This window comes from Glycine max, chromosome 14, assembly GCF_000004515.6.
Source record: "Glycine max cultivar Williams 82 chromosome 14, Glycine_max_v4.0, whole genome shotgun sequence".
Lineage (NCBI taxonomy): Eukaryota > Viridiplantae > Streptophyta > Magnoliopsida > Fabales > Fabaceae > Glycine > Glycine max.
The window spans coordinates 33,351,243-33,367,345 of NC_038250.2; the positions used below are offsets into that span (position 1 = coordinate 33,351,243).

At 35.3% G+C, this 16,103-nt stretch overlaps 3 protein-coding genes across 3 annotated transcripts in view; 2 read left to right on the forward strand and 1 right to left on the reverse strand.

Moving 5' to 3' along the window:
• LOC121173419 (uncharacterized) overlaps positions 1-9,639 on the forward strand; it is a 12,450-nt gene extending 2,811 nt beyond the window's left edge. Inside the window, exons 2-3 of the mRNA XM_041008977.1 lie at positions 1,855-2,143; positions 9,417-9,639. Coding sequence (XP_040864911.1) covers positions 1,859-2,143; positions 9,417-9,638 — 507 coding nt within the window. The 5' untranslated portion in view covers positions 1,855-1,858 and the 3' untranslated portion in view covers position 9,639. The remainder of the gene's footprint in view (positions 1-1,854; positions 2,144-9,416) is intronic.
• A 75-nt stretch (positions 9,640-9,714) lies between these two features.
• LOC106795752 (uncharacterized) lies at positions 9,715-12,437 on the forward strand. The gene is made up of 9 exons (XM_041009048.1): positions 9,715-9,996; positions 10,094-10,629; positions 10,778-10,985; positions 11,070-11,323; positions 11,406-11,573; positions 11,646-11,750; positions 11,849-11,921; positions 12,013-12,108; positions 12,186-12,437. The coding sequence occupies exons 1-9, from the start codon at positions 9,715-9,717 to the stop codon at positions 12,285-12,287; spliced, it is 1,824 nt and encodes a 607-aa protein (XP_040864982.1). The 3' UTR covers positions 12,288-12,437.
• A 1,770-nt stretch (positions 12,438-14,207) lies between these two features.
• Positions 14,208-14,848, reverse strand: LOC100819884 (protein PHOTOSYSTEM I ASSEMBLY 2, chloroplastic-like). Its single transcript, XM_006596731.4, has 2 exons — positions 14,737-14,848; positions 14,208-14,463 (listed from the first exon to the last, which is right to left on the reverse strand). The coding sequence occupies exons 1-2, from the start codon at positions 14,825-14,827 to the stop codon at positions 14,237-14,239; spliced, it is 318 nt and encodes a 105-aa protein (XP_006596794.2). The 5' UTR covers positions 14,828-14,848; the 3' UTR covers positions 14,208-14,236.
• Between the last annotated feature and the right edge of the window lie 1,255 nt (positions 14,849-16,103).

The window sequence follows — 16,103 nt, forward strand, 5'->3', positions numbered from 1 at the left end:
CCACAGCAACACAAAATCTAGGTGTCCAAAACCCCTCAAATTCAATGGGTTTTCTAGGTTGAAAAAGTGAAATTTAGAATGAGGTAAATTTGAGGCAAACTCTCACCTCACACCAGTCCATAACATCCATTTTAGACTAGTTCAACTGGATTTACACCTAAAATCTCACCGAATCAAAATTTGACTCCTCAACACCCAATTTTGCCCTAGAAATGGCTCTTGGTTCACTTTGGTCTTTTGTTTTTCTCTCTAGCTCAGCCTAACCTTTCTCACATGTTCTAAATGACATTTCAAGCTAGTATTAACTCACTCTAACCTCCATTTACCACAGAATTCAGACTTAGCCTTCCAATTCTCAAAGTCTCACTCTTTTTCCACTCATAACCTCACATTCTCACTTTCTAACCTTGGGTTAGTTCTACCCTTCATCTCTAACAGATTTCCAACAGCAATTTCAGCATATAAACATCACAAACATCATCACAAAAACCCTAAAACAGAATGGGTATGTCTAACTCATCCAAACATGGCGATTTCAACAAGTTTTCAGCAAATGCCTTCACAAATAATCATCACACAGCAGAAAACTAACAAAACCACCCATCATATCTCCCAAAACCCCATACCCACGAAATTTAAGAGAGAAAGAAGTCCACCCAAACCTGAATTTTCGAAGTCCCACTCGTAGCCACGCACTTCACGACTCCAAAAGTGCCCTCCTTTCGCGATTTGGAGCAGAAATGAGCATCAAAGGTTGAAGCTTTGCTTGGAGCTTCAATGGAGAATGGAGGAGAAGGAAAAAGCAACGTGAGGAAGAGGGAGGGAGAGAGCTGTTCTGAAATTGGGCTGAGTGAAGAGAGAGAGAGGGTTGCTTTTTTGGGTTTTAATAAAAGGGTTTTCTCTTTTTCTATTATTTTATTCAAGCTCTGCCACATGTCCCTATTTGATTGGAGCAAAAGGGCCCACTTTCTCTTCTTGACTGTGACCCATACTCAGTCACAAAAGTGAGAAAAATCTGACCTTTGAAACGCTAAAATCCTGCCTCGGTTTGCGTGTCGTTTCTCTGATTCCAGTTTCTCGCGTTTCTCTGCGTCCGCCGGGGCCAGTTTTCGAAAGCAAGCAATATATATATCAAAACGCTCAAAATGAAACCCCGAGCGTGGTTTAGAGGTTGGTTTCGTTAAATTTTAAGTCGCACGCAAAACGATGATTTTTAACTAATTAATTAGGAATTAACCCATAACCTCCCAGTTATGGATTTCTCTCCCTTAATTAGCCTAACCCGCATATCTTGCCCCCCGCTATTCCTACTTCTACCAAGAACATATAGGCATATACACTGAATAATACTTATATATAATCATTCAAAATACATCGTTTCCAAAGACTCCGGGTAGAAATTTCCAGGATGTTACAGGTGTGTTTCAAGATCCATTGGGATTTACTTTGGTAGACCTTAGTAAGGTGGCATATATAGACGAACCTTTCATTATGGCAGCACAAGCCAGACAAGTTTTCTATGTACAAGATCCATGTAATTCAAGTTTGTCTGTGGCTCTGCAAGGAAGACCAAGTGGAATGAATTACCATAATGATGAGTCAACCCTTGACATTGGTCAAATGTCTAGTTTTTCAAAACAATTGCCTTCAATGAATGAAGCTGATGAAGTGGATGATGGACATGCAAATCGTGTAGATCATGATGAAGGTCTATGGGAAAACATCCCTACAGGCTGAGTGCGAAAGTAATGCTTTGTTTAATGTGTAAATATAATGATTATGTTAGTATTACGCCTTTGCTTTTGTTAATGTCTAAATGTAATCGTTAATATTAATTGTGTATTTTATTTACAGGATCATGGCCACAGATCCGACGTCTCCTCCGCAGTCCGATGGTCAATCAGAGGCGACTTCCAAGAGGAGTAGAACAACGACACGGCTGAGAACATTGACATTAAGAACCGTGGATCAGCCCATACCGGCTGTTTATGTGGATCCCGCTACCGGGAGAGCATCCGGACCGATGCGTGAAAAGTTCCACAGCTACCTAGGCGTAGTGGCGCGAGAAAAGGTTCCCATTATCCACAATAATTGGAAAGACGTACCTGAAACGCTAAAGGAGATTGTGTGGAATGACATTCTAGTAAGTCCTTCATACCAATTACAATATTTGAATTAAGAATCAATTTTTCTGTTAAAAACATAATTGACTATAACAAATAGTTGTCCTTTATAATCTCTACATGTGTTTCATGCCCTTTATTTTAAATGACTTGTCCTTTATTTGAATAGTTAATCACTATCCTAGACTCCTATATTTGTAAAGAACAGCACAAGGGCAGTTTTTATTTTAAACATGAATATTAGTTAGTTAGATGAGGTTGAGAAGAACAGCACAAGGGCAGTTTTTATTTTAAACATGAATATTAGTTAGTTAGATGAGGTTGAGAACAAATATTGTCAGATCAAAGTTAGAGACCAGAACAAATCATGTGTATAATAAGTTCACAAATTTAAATTGATAACTTAAACAAATGAAAATTGGCATGGGTTTTGTGTTAGGGAGCAGGGGTAGTATTTTTATCCTTAAATACTTAATAGGGTAATGCATATTATTTTTTATGCTAATGTAACCATAAGTTTGATTTTTATGTTATACTATTTTTGTATGGAATAAATTGATTTGTATCACTGTAAACATCCCAAATTTCCTAAAACTATGACAATAGCTGCCTACCCACTTGCACCGCCAAATAAAGCATTGCTTTCCAATCCACATAATCCAGTGGCCCTCCAAATATTATGATTAATAGGAACTTCTTTTCTTTTTTGTTTTTTACAAACACTTAGAATTATACAAACTCAGTTAACACTTAATAGCATTTTTATCACCCATCTATTGTCTATAAAGCTTTTGCGATTCCAATGAGAGAATTGCATAAAATGATTTTTAGGTTCAATGGGGAAAGGGCCCACTCTATTGACCCATCTCAAAGCCTCCCACCATAAATTCCTAGTCATTCTGCATCAGAACATGATGTGGCCAATATCTTCCTCTTCACTATCACATAACGGGCACCTATATGAAGGCAAAGTGATGTGTCTCTTTCTCAAGTTAGCCTTAGTAGGCAATCTGTTTCTGAAAATTCTCCAACAGAAGGCAATCTGTTTCTTTCGTAAAATTAGTCAATAATAATTTAATATGTAATTTCTATTTTTTAATGTGTTGATTAATAACAATGAAAATTCTCCAACAGAAGGCAATTGCTCTTGGGGGGATTTTCAGATTCCAAATAATCTTAAAAGCTCTGTCGTCATTAACAGATCTGCCATCATTCTTGAGGATATTGTAGGCTGACTTTGTGGAATAGGCTCCACTACGATCAACCTTCCAAATAAGGGAGTCCATACTGGTTGGGCAAATCTGGACAGCATCAATCTCAGCATCAATTTCTCCTCCATTGCATCCTCCATTCCCATTTATTATCAACAAGAATTCCCATTAGGCTGATAGAAGAATCCTGCTGGTAGCTCACTTGATACAAAGTAGGATATTTTTCTTGAAGAGTTAAATCATCCTCTCTCCATTTATCCTTCCAGAACCTGATTTTTGCCCCATTACCCAACTTCCAACACAAATTATAAAACAGCCTATTAGTGTGCTGCTGCTGGAAAATAGATTTTAAGTCCTTCCACCACTTAGAGAAAGCTGTGGAGTTTCTCCCATGAATCAGAGCATTCCAGCCACCATACTTGGACATTACAATTCTGGGCCAAAAGTGATTCTGATTAGTCGCCAATTCCCAGCCCCATTTGCCTAGCAAGGCCTCATTACAATTCTTGGACATTTGAATCTGTTAAAATTTTATAAAACTGTAAATTATTTATAAAAAAAAAACATCAAACAAACAAAACCCTGATTTTTTTCTTTATCGGTCTGAAAGAGCGGCGTGTGTTTGGTATGTCCTAGGGCCCAAGAATTTTTAGTTAAAATGAGTGTAACCCAGAACTTCCATCAATTTCACTAGACAGGCAAATCAGACAGTAGGTTGGCCCAATAATTTAAACTCCAAGTTCAAACCCAATGGCTCTTCATCTTAATGTCCCCACGTGGCTAAAACTTGTCAATTTAGGGGTAACAATCCTCCAGCAACACAGGATTTATATTTTGTAGCTACAACAAGCTCTTTTATATGAACCTTATAGATGTGTGTAGGGGAGAATTTCTTGCTACATGTTTAACATCAAATACTAGTTCTCCTAGTTTTATCCAGTTGTTTCTGGACCAATATGATCTTAACTGCTACTAACAAATACCTATTGACTTCCGATTGCAGTCGTTTTCTTTGATAGTTACTACTCATGCTATTATGCTTTAGGATATTGTAACAAATAGAAAAACTAATTTGTCCCAGGTCTATCAGAATTTATTTTATTTCTTAAGCATACGTCTCTGTTTAACAGCTATATATGCTCCAGCGAGAAAATATTTCAATCATCAACTTTCCTTTTCTTGTTTTTCGCAAATGAGTTAATTATATTTTCCTAAAATATTGTTTTTATTCACCTGGACTTTCAATTTATAAATTTTATTTTAAACTACTGAGTCTACTCTAGATATTCAACAACTAGGTACAATTAATATTTTAATAAGAATTTGAAAGATGAAACGAAGGGATAGAATAAGAGTTGGAGATAACTAATTCTGACCATGGATAGAGTGTGGATACAGGAAAGATAAAATATATATATTAAAGAGTACCAGAGGTACTAGATAAGGTACAAATTAGAGATCAGATTAGATTCCAGGTAGACCTAATTCTGACCATGGATAGAGTGTGGATACAGGAATGGTTATAATACACATATCAAGGTATTCTTAAAAATCCTGCACTAAGATTGGTAGACCAGTGATTATGGTACTATCATGCAAGTACCCTTTGCACTATTAAAATCTTACTTTCAAACCTCTTAGCCTCTTATGTTTCAAAAATTAACTTTGTTTCTGCTCCCACATAATTTAATTTTAAGCTTGGCAAAAGTTCCTTGTATCTTGAATTCATTAGTCTGCTTCAAGTAAATTATGCCAATCTGCTTCAGTAATTTAAGGATATGTTTTTGTTATCTGAGTCAAGGAAGCTAAAGTTTGCAAAACAAAAGTTTACTTCAGATCTTCTCTGGCTTCAAATGGTATAAGAGAACTTAGAGAACAAACATGAAATTAATCAAATAACAATTATTGAAAGGGCCTTCCTAAAATATTTCCCAAACAAGACTTCTTTGGCCTCTTCGAAGACATTATTTGGGTCAGCAAAGAAACAAATCCTTGTTTTATTATTTCTACTTTCTATACAATATTTCTAAGGTCATTGATATTGTTTGAGAACACAAACTTCAAATTTTCAGGTGTCTCTACCTGCAATAGAAACATACAACATATTCATGTATACAACTCTAGTGTCTTATCTAAGCTCGAGTCCACACCACATCATGGAGTTGCTTGCTGATTGATTTAACAGTTACTTGGTCATCCTCACCATATAGAATCCAGAAAGATTAGTCAAACCTAACTTCTGGTATATGAAATTTAGTATTGAACAGAATGTTAGAAACTAAAATCTTCATAGGGTGTAGAAGTTTATCAGTCTTATTTACAGTTTTCAGCCCTGTATTTACTGTTCCGATAGAACTTAAATCTTGCAGTTGCTGGGGTGGGGTAGGACAATTTTTAGCATGCTAAAAATTCATGTCTAGCAGTTTGTGCTGGGGACATCACAAATTCGTCTGCAGAATCCTTGGAAGCAGCATCTTTGTACGAGCAGGCAGCAGTTATTTCCTTGTTTATTGTGCCATGCACAATGTCAACAACTTTAACATAAAAGAGATGAAGAGGTAAGTTACAATTGCAAGTCTTAAGTTATTTCCTTGTTTAAATCACACCAAGCTTAATATTGTTAGGCTTCTTCCTTGTGTCAACTTGTCAAAAGGTGCCCTCTTAGGAACAAAGAGGATAGGCTTACAAGCATAAGTGTCCCTCACCTGAGAAGTGCTTCACAGGCAAATGCTCTTCCAGTCATTGGTGAGACTCTTGTAGAAAGCATAATACTCCTCCTTTGTGATCTCCTCAGGCTCTGTCATCCAAATGGCCTTATGCTTGTTCACCAACGAGCATTCATGTGACACTTCCTTGCTGAGGAAAAAAAAATGTGACACTTCCTTAATCTTCTTTAAATTACTTTCTTCCTTCTCCTTCTCTTCGTCAACATCCTCCACCTAAGTACATTAAAAAATTAGATATTGAAGTCAAATTGTAATTCAAAAAATACCAAAAAGAATAAATAAACGTTTTGAAGTACTTCTTTAGATGGTATTCCTTATGGTTCAAGTAGCAATAACGATGACAATTGTATGCATGTTTTGTTTGATATTGATTTCATTTTTTGCATAAAACAAAGAGGGGAACGAACAACAATTTGAAAGTTGTACATTCAGGAACTAAAGAATTCAAAATAGCTAGTAATAAGAGGGATTTGTTTTTGGGATTTTCTGAGCACCAAGAGCGGCTACGCAAGAAGCTTGCACTTGAGGAGGGAAGGATGTTTGCAGATAATGAACAACTTTCTTAACTACTTGTCCTTCAGACTTTCCTGGTTCTTCTTGTTAATATGTACATCACAATAGTATAAGCTATGGCGTAAAAACATGGTCTATATTGACTTCTAAGATTGTTAGGGGTCAAAAAGACCATGTCCATAAGCCATAGCCTTATACTATTTATATTTACATATTACCAAAAGAAACAGTCAAATCTGAACGGCAAATAGTTAAGAAAGTTGTTCATTAGCTGCCAATATGCTTCCCTCCTCAAGTGCAAGCTTCTAGCGTACCCGCTATTGGTGCTCAGAAAATCCCAAAAACAAATCCCTCTTATTACTAGCTATTTTGAATTCTTTAGTTCCTGAATGTACAACCTTCAAATTGTTGCTCGTTCCCGTATTTGTTTTTTGCAAAAAAGAAAATTAATCTGAAACAATTCAGGCTGAATTGTTATCGTTATTATTACTCGAACCATAAGGAATAACAGCTAAACAAGTAATTTAAAATGTAACTTTTAAATTATGTGGTATTTTTTTAATTACAATTTTACTTCAATATCTAATTTTGTTAATCTACTTAGGTCGTTTTTTAAATATAAATATGAATTTAAAGGTGATCTACTGATAATATAAAGTACTTGCTAATCACAAATTATGATACGTATCATTTTAAATTTTAACTTAATTTTATAAATATTAATAAATTTATAATAAGACAATTTTTAACATGTGCTGCAGTGATTCCTTTGACTTCACTATAATCTCCCTGACATAATTAAGAATTAGAATTAGACCTGGGCTGCAGTGATTCATTTGACTTCACTATAATCTCCCTTCTCAAGCCTTTGATTGTCTATGTTAACTTCTTTGCCTCTGATACTGTATAACTCTTCAACATGCCATTGCAGCAATTATTTTACCAGGCACATACATTTTTAATTACAATTCCTTTAATTTGTATAAGGATACAAAAATAAAACACGTGTAGCTGAATGGAAAATAAAAAATGAAGGAAGCATGAGACTGTCAAAATATTATGTTTATACATAATATGTTTATATATGATAGCATGAGACTGTCAAAATAAGTAAAGGAAGCATGTACTTTAATGTATTATTTTTTTAAATCATTAGGCCTTAGTCTTAGCTTGTTTTCATTTGGCTTTATGGCTACTGCATAAGGAATGAGACACAGTCATATGAGTTCTTTGTCTGATTTGACAGTAGAGGATATGAACATATATATGGGTGCTTTATTGTGATATTATTCAATATATCAGTTTTTTTAATGTTCTGCCACTGCTATATCTAGTAGTATTTATTTTCATATCTAGGATGCCTTGAGGGTGTATTCTGATTTGGGGTTCAGCCGCAACTTGATGGACTTCATGGTTACCACTAAGGAGCCTGAATTTCTTAGAGATGTTGATGGGACGGAACATAGTTCTAATTCAGCTGAACAAGTATCTGGTAGCTCCAGCAGGTTTGGGAGTGGAAGATATTCCACATTTTAGGTCAGAGTGAGACTACTTCGAAACAGGATGGGGTTTCTGCTTCGAATTCGAAGAATTTTAATTCTGTTGCTACTAAGCTTATCTGGTTTGAAGTTAATTGCTGAGACATTTGATTGGAGTCATGATGCCTAGGCTTGTGAACTTTCCTTGCTTGCAAAATGTGTAGATTTGTTGTTAGTGCATTATTTGTGGATTTCAGATTCATTTTTAGGAAGTTTTTGGATTGAAGGGCACATTGCTTCTTGGTTGAATAACCTGTTTGTACATAGCTGAAATAAAATTTTCAATACTAGCACTACTGGTCCTTTTTTTTGCAATTCTATTACCAGCTTTTGGTTTTTTTATGTGTCAATTTCTTGGCTTATTTTACCTAAGATTTTGAATTAATTTAAGACATGTTTCTTTGGAGATAATTAGGCACCAAACGTAAATACCTCTTACAGCATACATTCAGACCTTTTTTGTCGCCTTGTGAGAGATAAATACCTCTTCATATTTTATTAAATTTGTAATAAAAGGTAGGTATTCTTCTATTTTAAACACTTTGACTATATTTTGTTTCTTCTTCTATCACATCATATAGTTTATTATATTTATATTTTTTAACCATGTATCTCAATATTTAATTAGATGTTAGGTGTTAAATAGGTGGTATGATGTCCACAAATTAATTATAATGCATAGTTGGTAATTTGTGATAACAACATCAGCATAAAGGTAATTTGTGATTGAACCATGAAATTCTAGCACCCAAATTTTGGAAAACAGCAAATACTATCTGCATAGTTGGAAGATGAATTCACTAATCACCTGCACCGACTTTTCTTTTGTTTTATTAGTGAATAATCTGCGTATGCCATAAGTTTTGATTATTACTCTGTTGTTTTAACTACTGTGCAGAAAACATGAGAAATCAATGTTTTAGTAATGATTTCAAATTACTTAAGAATTATCAATGTACATGGATTATCAATAACATCATTGATAAAAACTCAAATTGTGCGAAGGCTGAAGCATGTTCTTAACAAACCATGAAAAGAAGTTTTTCTAGGAATTCATACTTTAAGGCAATAACTGTTATTAGTGAGTGTCACAATATTTTTTTTCATTTATTATTTGTTCAATTTGGATATTAAATTTGATGGCTGTGACTGCATGGTAAACTTACATTATATGCTGATTGGATGCTTTTGCTTTACTTGGGGTATTATGGCAGAACATTGTCATTAAATTGTTGATTGCTAGTATTGTATAATGATATACATTTGGCTGCCTTTTTCCACAAATTTTGACACCTGGTTATGTAGGCAAAGTTTGATATCGCAGAAGCTACGAAGGTGAAGACGAAGGTTATGTCAACAGTAGCGACGAGATGGCGGCAATTTAAGTCCACATTGACTAGCAAATTTGTGTTTGCTAAGACTGAAGGTCAACAAACACAGGATGTTGTGACAAAATATGGACTAGATCCTGAAGCGTGGAAACAATTTGAAGAAACCCGCCTGACACCTAACTGGGAGGTTAGTTGAATCTGTTTATGGTAACTTCAAATGAATATTTTTTTGCCAATTTGATTATTTTAATTTCAAAAAAATCTCCGCAATTATGTATGTCACATTACAGGGTATTAGAAAACGAGCACAATCAATTCAAAAACACAACGACTGCCCTCACGTACTTTCACGTGGGGGATATGATTTGCTTGAGAAGAAATTGTTAGACCAGAAACGAAAAAGGATACAAGAGGAAGCATTGTTGAGTGAAAATCCAGCAAGTGTTGATGAACCCCCATCCCCAATAAAAAGGCATGTTAAGTGGAAGGTTGCTCGGAGCAGGGCTGTTGGCAATATGACATCTGACTCTGCACAGGAAATTGCAGATAAAATAGTAAGTTCACCAATATGTTGCAATGTTCATATGTTTAAGTATTTTGTAATGAAAATGACTGCACGTTGTGTATTTTTGTGTCACTTGTTTTGTGTAGGACTCCTTAGAAGAGCAGGTAACGCAGGGTTCGTTTGTACCCCATGGTCGGCAAGACATACTGAACACTGCCATTGGACGACCTGACCATGGGGGTCGCGTTCGGGCAGCAGGCTCAGGTGTCACTATTACTCAGTACTACGGAAGGGCATCAAGGACATGCAGCAGCTCGTCCACGTCCATCAGCCAACAACAACTAGATGAAGTTGTTGCAAGGCTTAGGGAAGACATGACTGGCCAGATTAGGGAAGAATTGAGGACTCAAATTAAGGAAGAATTGAGGACTCAGCTAGAAGAGGAAAATAAAAGGAGCTTGGAAATAATGACCAATGCATTGAAAGAGGCTATTAAAAAAGAGTTGTCAAATAAAGGATCCCAAGAGGCACTCCAAATTCAGCCGGACATACAACAACTAGGTGCGCGTGTCAGCACACAGGGAAGTAATGCTGTTACCAATGCGCAGGCTTCACAAGAACATGATGCTGATGCCATACCATTGATGGGACTGTTTGTGCAGCGTAACGATGGTACACAAAGGTTTGTAGAAATATTACCTTACTTACAATTGAATCGGAGTTTTGTTTTTTCTTGCAGCTGTAATTGTTGGGTTTGGTTTGTGTTTTGTTCATGGTTTAGTTTTTGTTTTATATGCACTAAAAAAAGCTTTGTTTATGGTTCATTTAAGGTTGGTGGCCATGGGGAAAATAATGGAGGGGGATTCAATCATACACACAGTGGCATATGCAGATGATGTTGTCAGGGTAAGTGTAGAAACAGTTATTGATCCTGAGGCTGAGGTCCCCTATGCCACCTCAGAAATACAATATGTGAAGCAGGCCGTCAATACATTTGTAGCTTGGCCCACACACCTTGTGAAAGCTGTATTAGATGAGGTAACATGTTTCATTTGACATACGTAAAGTAAAACATTCATAGATTACAGTACAAATACTCACCCACTTTCATTAACCATGTAGCATCCACAACGTATTCCACACAACGAGGATGCACATGTGCCGAAGCCGGCTAATGTGAACGCAGATGATCCGTTGCGTGAATTGATGAAGTACAGTTTCGATCTTTACGACAAGCCACTTCAAATCAGCTTTGATGGGAGATTTCTTGGAATTGTAGATGCATCTACATCGATATTCATCACATATTCAGATGTTATTGAAATAATAGCAGGAGACAAAAGTCTGAACATATCTGTCATACAATTATGGTTAATGTAAGTGAATTCCTTCATATAACTCATTCCTCATTCATTCAATATCATGATCCACTACAATACTTTCAAATCATGTGAATAGGTATATTCATGAGTGGAGTCAGATATTCAGTCAAGGTTTCATGTATGCATTCCTTGAGCCACAGTCGTTGGTTTGTTCAAAGGATAGACGCAGCGAATGCGAACAATATCTTGAAAGATGGCTTAAGGAATCTGACCGAGAGGTGTACATTGGACCTTACTTCCATCAGTAAGTGCTATTTAACAAACATACTTCAAATGATGTTTGGGTGTATACGTATCTAATGTGAATGACATGCAGGGAACATTGGCAACTCATAATTTTGTGTCCTAGGCAACATGTTGTTGTTTGGTTCTGTTCTTTGCGTAGGAAACCTGATATGCATATCAAAGCTACAATTAATAGGTTATCTCATACCATATAACTTTTTGCAAGCCTTCTTTAATGGTCATTATTGATTGACATTTTGTTGTATATGCGTTGATGTGGTTTTTTAAAAGCAGTGTAATGACAAAATTGAAGAAGACCTTGTCTCCTGAAACTAAGGCAGTTGCACCAAAGTGGATTGAAGTAAAGGTAAGTCAGCTATGTACCATGTGTTAGTGTTGTCTAGTTAAGTCATGAACTTATGTAATGTATACGATGTTCAAATGTTTTCCATATGTAGAGTCACGTTCAAACCGGCTGTTATGAATGTGGATATTACATAATGCATTGGATCTGGAACATCATAGCCAGCGACATAAAGAGTGATTGGTCCATGGTATGCATAAACTTCAGTACAATTGGAACTGAATTTTTATATTTGCAGTACTAACTTACAATTATGAATACTTGCAGTGGTTTGCTAATGACACACCGTTGGACATCGGCATCATCACCACAATTCGAAAGAAATGGGCAACATTTTTTTTAAAGACAGCAATAAGTCAAAACGGCTAATGATGGCGTTGGAGTATTTTTTTCCCTGTATTTGAGACAATTGTTATGTTATTTGACACAGCGGCTATTTTATTTTCGGTCATGCTACTAATATTCTATTCTTAGTATTACCTACTCAATTTCATATAATTGTAGTAATATATTGTCTTTACCCCCTTCTACTGCATTGCATCTGCATTTGATTACCACAACAACAATTTAGTGCAGCTATAGTACCACCAAGCTTGCCACTGTAGCAGTTAAGTGAACAAATGAAGTGTCCACAGTCATTGGATGGTTGCTTGGTAGAGGTACATGCTAATAACTAATAAGATTTCCTGTGCAGGGTATCATTGTTTTTGCATGACTGATGGCTACCTTGGGGCTGGAGATTTTGGTTGAATCTGCCTCAAGTGTTATTTTGAAGGTAATTGAGATAATCTTTTGTTGTTGTTTGTTTATTATATACCTAAATTTGGGTTCAAGACTAGTTATTCAACATGTGGATTATCTACCATAAGATTGTTCTAATAAGTGATTTTATCATTTGAGCAGATGATATTATCATTTGACCTTGCTTTTGCTTTGATTCCGCTCCTAAAGTTCAGTAGCAGCAAGCTTATTGGCTCGAGTGGTAATTATATATATATATACCCTATCTGGTTTTGTTTTATTTTCATATATATAAACAATGCATGCATGAAAGGCTTTGATGAACTTTGAACCACCTATAACATTCTCACTGTGAGTGTCACCGTCGATATCCCTTTTCTTTTGGTTGATGCATGATTGTGTTATTTATCCTTTAAATGTATTTATATATGTTTGCTGTATATAAATGTAGCTTTGTTTTTGAAATTTGAATGGTATAACCCAAATTTTGTGAGCAGGCAAAATACTTCAACGACGGTCCTTATGAAAACCCGTCTTTATAGCCTTATCTACCAACAACGACGGGTGCTCCAGCCACCGTCGTTGAAACCTCAAACAACAATGACGGTGTACACACCACCGACGTTAACATACTACCAAACAACGTCGGTGGTGAGCCCGCCACCGATGTTGACAGGAAACAAAACAAATACGGGTGTTATTGATACCCGACGTTGATGTGGACAACAACAACGACGAGTCTTGCGAACCCGACGTTGAAATGGACCAAAACAACGACGGGTTGTCTAATATGTGCGTCGTTGAATCCTTTTTTATAACGTCTATTCTTTTATAGCCACTGACGTTGTATTCTTGCATTACAAAGACGGGTCCTAGGATGACCGATGTTGTTGTTGTCGACATACAACGACATCTGGAACAAAGACGGTGTGGGGCCCGTCGTAGATACCGGTTTTCAACCGATGTAGAAGCTTCTTTTTGTAGTTGTGTAACACAGTGTCGTTGAATACCGACATCGGTTGGAGGACTGTCTTTGAAGGGCGACCTTTCTACATCGGTTGTGTAACTCAACCGATGTAGAATGTGAGCCTTCTACATCGATTCTAAGGTTGAAACCGATATTGAATGGTAGGGTTTCTACATCGGTTATCAATCAACCGATGTAGAATGGGTAATAATGGCAATATTTCTACATCGGTTACAAGTCAACCGATGTAGTATTTGAAGGATTTCTACATCGTTCATTATTGGACCGATGTAGAATGGGTAGGAATTGTTAGATTTCTACATCGGTTATAAGTCAACCGATGTAGAATTTGAAGGGTTTCTACATCGTTTATCACTCAACCGATGTAGAATAATGAATTTTTTATTATTATTTTTGCGAAATTTATAATTTTCCCTTCAAATATTGATGTGATGTTAAAGTGCATGATTGTGGTTTACTAAATGTAAAAATACACATATTTGAGCCAATAATAGAAAAATCACAAACTACGTGTAAGACTAATGTGAAAAATCAAGAACTCTCTAATATAACTAAAAAAGAGCTAACTAACTAGTAACTACTAATGGGGTTACCTAACAGAAAAGCATGTCAACAAAGGCCATTCAGAACAGCTACTTAAAAAGTGCTTCGAATAAACCATGCCATTATCATCACCTCTTATAGCTAACAAAAATGGAGTCAAGTAGAAACTGGAGTTCATACCATAACAATTTGGACACTCAGTAAATTCGTAAACATCTTTAGCTCGCTTCATGTTAAGAGCTTTCCATTTTCCTGTGCCACCACACATATCATCTAAATGAAAAGTAAACATGGTATGTAAGAAACAGAAACATCCACTGGTCTTACATTGATAAGGTTACAGCATATGGCATCAGGAATAATATCGAAACAATCTTAATTGACCCAACAATCAATCACATTATATTTGACAACTTGGCTTGATTAGGTATTATTCAACTCGCATGTGTAAATCCAGATATTATGGAAATAATGTCCTATTTGTGAATCCAGAAAATGCAATCAAGAAGAGTCAAGCAGGGAGAAAGAAATTTGATGACAACTTACAAAGCACAGCACCACTTCCCAAACAATTTCTGCACAAAGGTTTATCCATCATTCCATTCACAGCGGATGCCTTTGGTACAAAAATAGGCATGGCGCAATCACTAATCAAAACTAGAGTCGAACAGAAACACGAGAGAATTAAGTGAAAATAGTTATTAAATGTATTAACATAATAGAATTAAGTGAAAATAGTTATTAAATGTGAAAAACATTAATTTTGGAAACATATTTTTTTATGATGTATTAACATAATAGAATTAAGTGAAAATAGTTATTAAATGTGAAAAACATTAATTTTGGAAACAACTACATAGAAAAATAACAATTGCATAGCAAAATAACCACCAAAAAAGTAGAAAACAAATTATAGCATCCAGAGAAAACGAATTATAATCCATAGGCTTAAAAAAACCTTGATATTGATAATTTTTTACGTGAAGTATTTAAAGTTTTTTATTTTAGTTCATACTTTTAAGTAACAATATTAATTAATGTAGTAATAATATTGATAATTTATTAAGTTGTTATGTCATAAAAAATTTGACAAATAATCATGTATAATCCTTTAATAAATTATATTTTTAAATTTCTTGTCAAATAATTTAATGTTATCAATTCAATAGATGGATGTCCAATCAAATTATATTTTTTTAAATATGGCTTATTAAAATAAATTACGGGTGATTTTTTTTTATTTTTTTATGACATGATAAGTTAATATGCTCCTAACTCATCCTCATTGGTTTGATGTTTATTCTATTGACCTGTTTCAAATATTGTTTGCAAGTATCCTAAGTAAAATTGTTATCCCTAACCATTTTTTCATCTATCAATTCCACTAAAAACTTACGTGACATTGAAAAATCAATTTTTTTATAAAAAAATCTGACATAACTTAAACTATTGTTATTGATCCCAACACAACTAAGCATTGAGTAATTAAACTTTCACCCAATGACCTCAAGCAATAACATAACTGATGTTTGTAACCAGACAATATTTGGGAGGGAAAGGGACTTACCTTTAAGAGGCAAATCGGGCCTTGGAGCCATAGCAGGTTAGTGTGTTGAAATCCATGATTTGAATGATCTGCATGAAGATAGTGAATCTTTTTAACTTTTGACAATACAAGGAACATTTACTGAAACTATCAAAATCATATGCAATTGTACTCAAGCCAGAAATGGGGCCACCATATGAAGCTTAAGGCCGGTGATGCTACGAGATATCACTTCATCACTTGCTGGTTGAAGTTCATCAAGCCGGTGCGATGCTATTTCCTGCAGGTAACACAATTTCTCAGTATTAATGTTGAAAGTTCTCAGCCACAACACAATTTATTATTTAATCCTATACTAAACTACTAT

Bases quoted from the DNA above. Each gene is read 5' to 3' on its own strand.
- LOC106795752 (XM_041009048.1), top strand. From the start codon at position 9,715: ATGTATGTCACATTACAGGGTATTAGAAAACGAGCACAATCAATTCAA. The intron at 10,986-11,069 runs GTAACATGTTTC...TTAACCATGTAG, and splicing joins TGAAAGCTGTATTAGATGAG to CATCCACAACGTATTCCACA. The intron at 11,751-11,848 runs GTTATCTCATAC...TTTTAAAAGCAG, and splicing joins ATCAAAGCTACAATTAATAG to TGTAATGACAAAATTGAAGA.
- LOC100819884 (XM_006596731.4), bottom strand. From the start codon at position 14,827: ATGCCTATTTTTGTACCAAAGGCATCCGCTGTGAATGGAATGATGGAT. The intron at 14,464-14,736 runs GTAAGTTGTCAT...CTTTTCATTTAG, and splicing joins GGGAAGTGGTGCTGTGCTTT to ATGATATGTGTGGTGGCACA.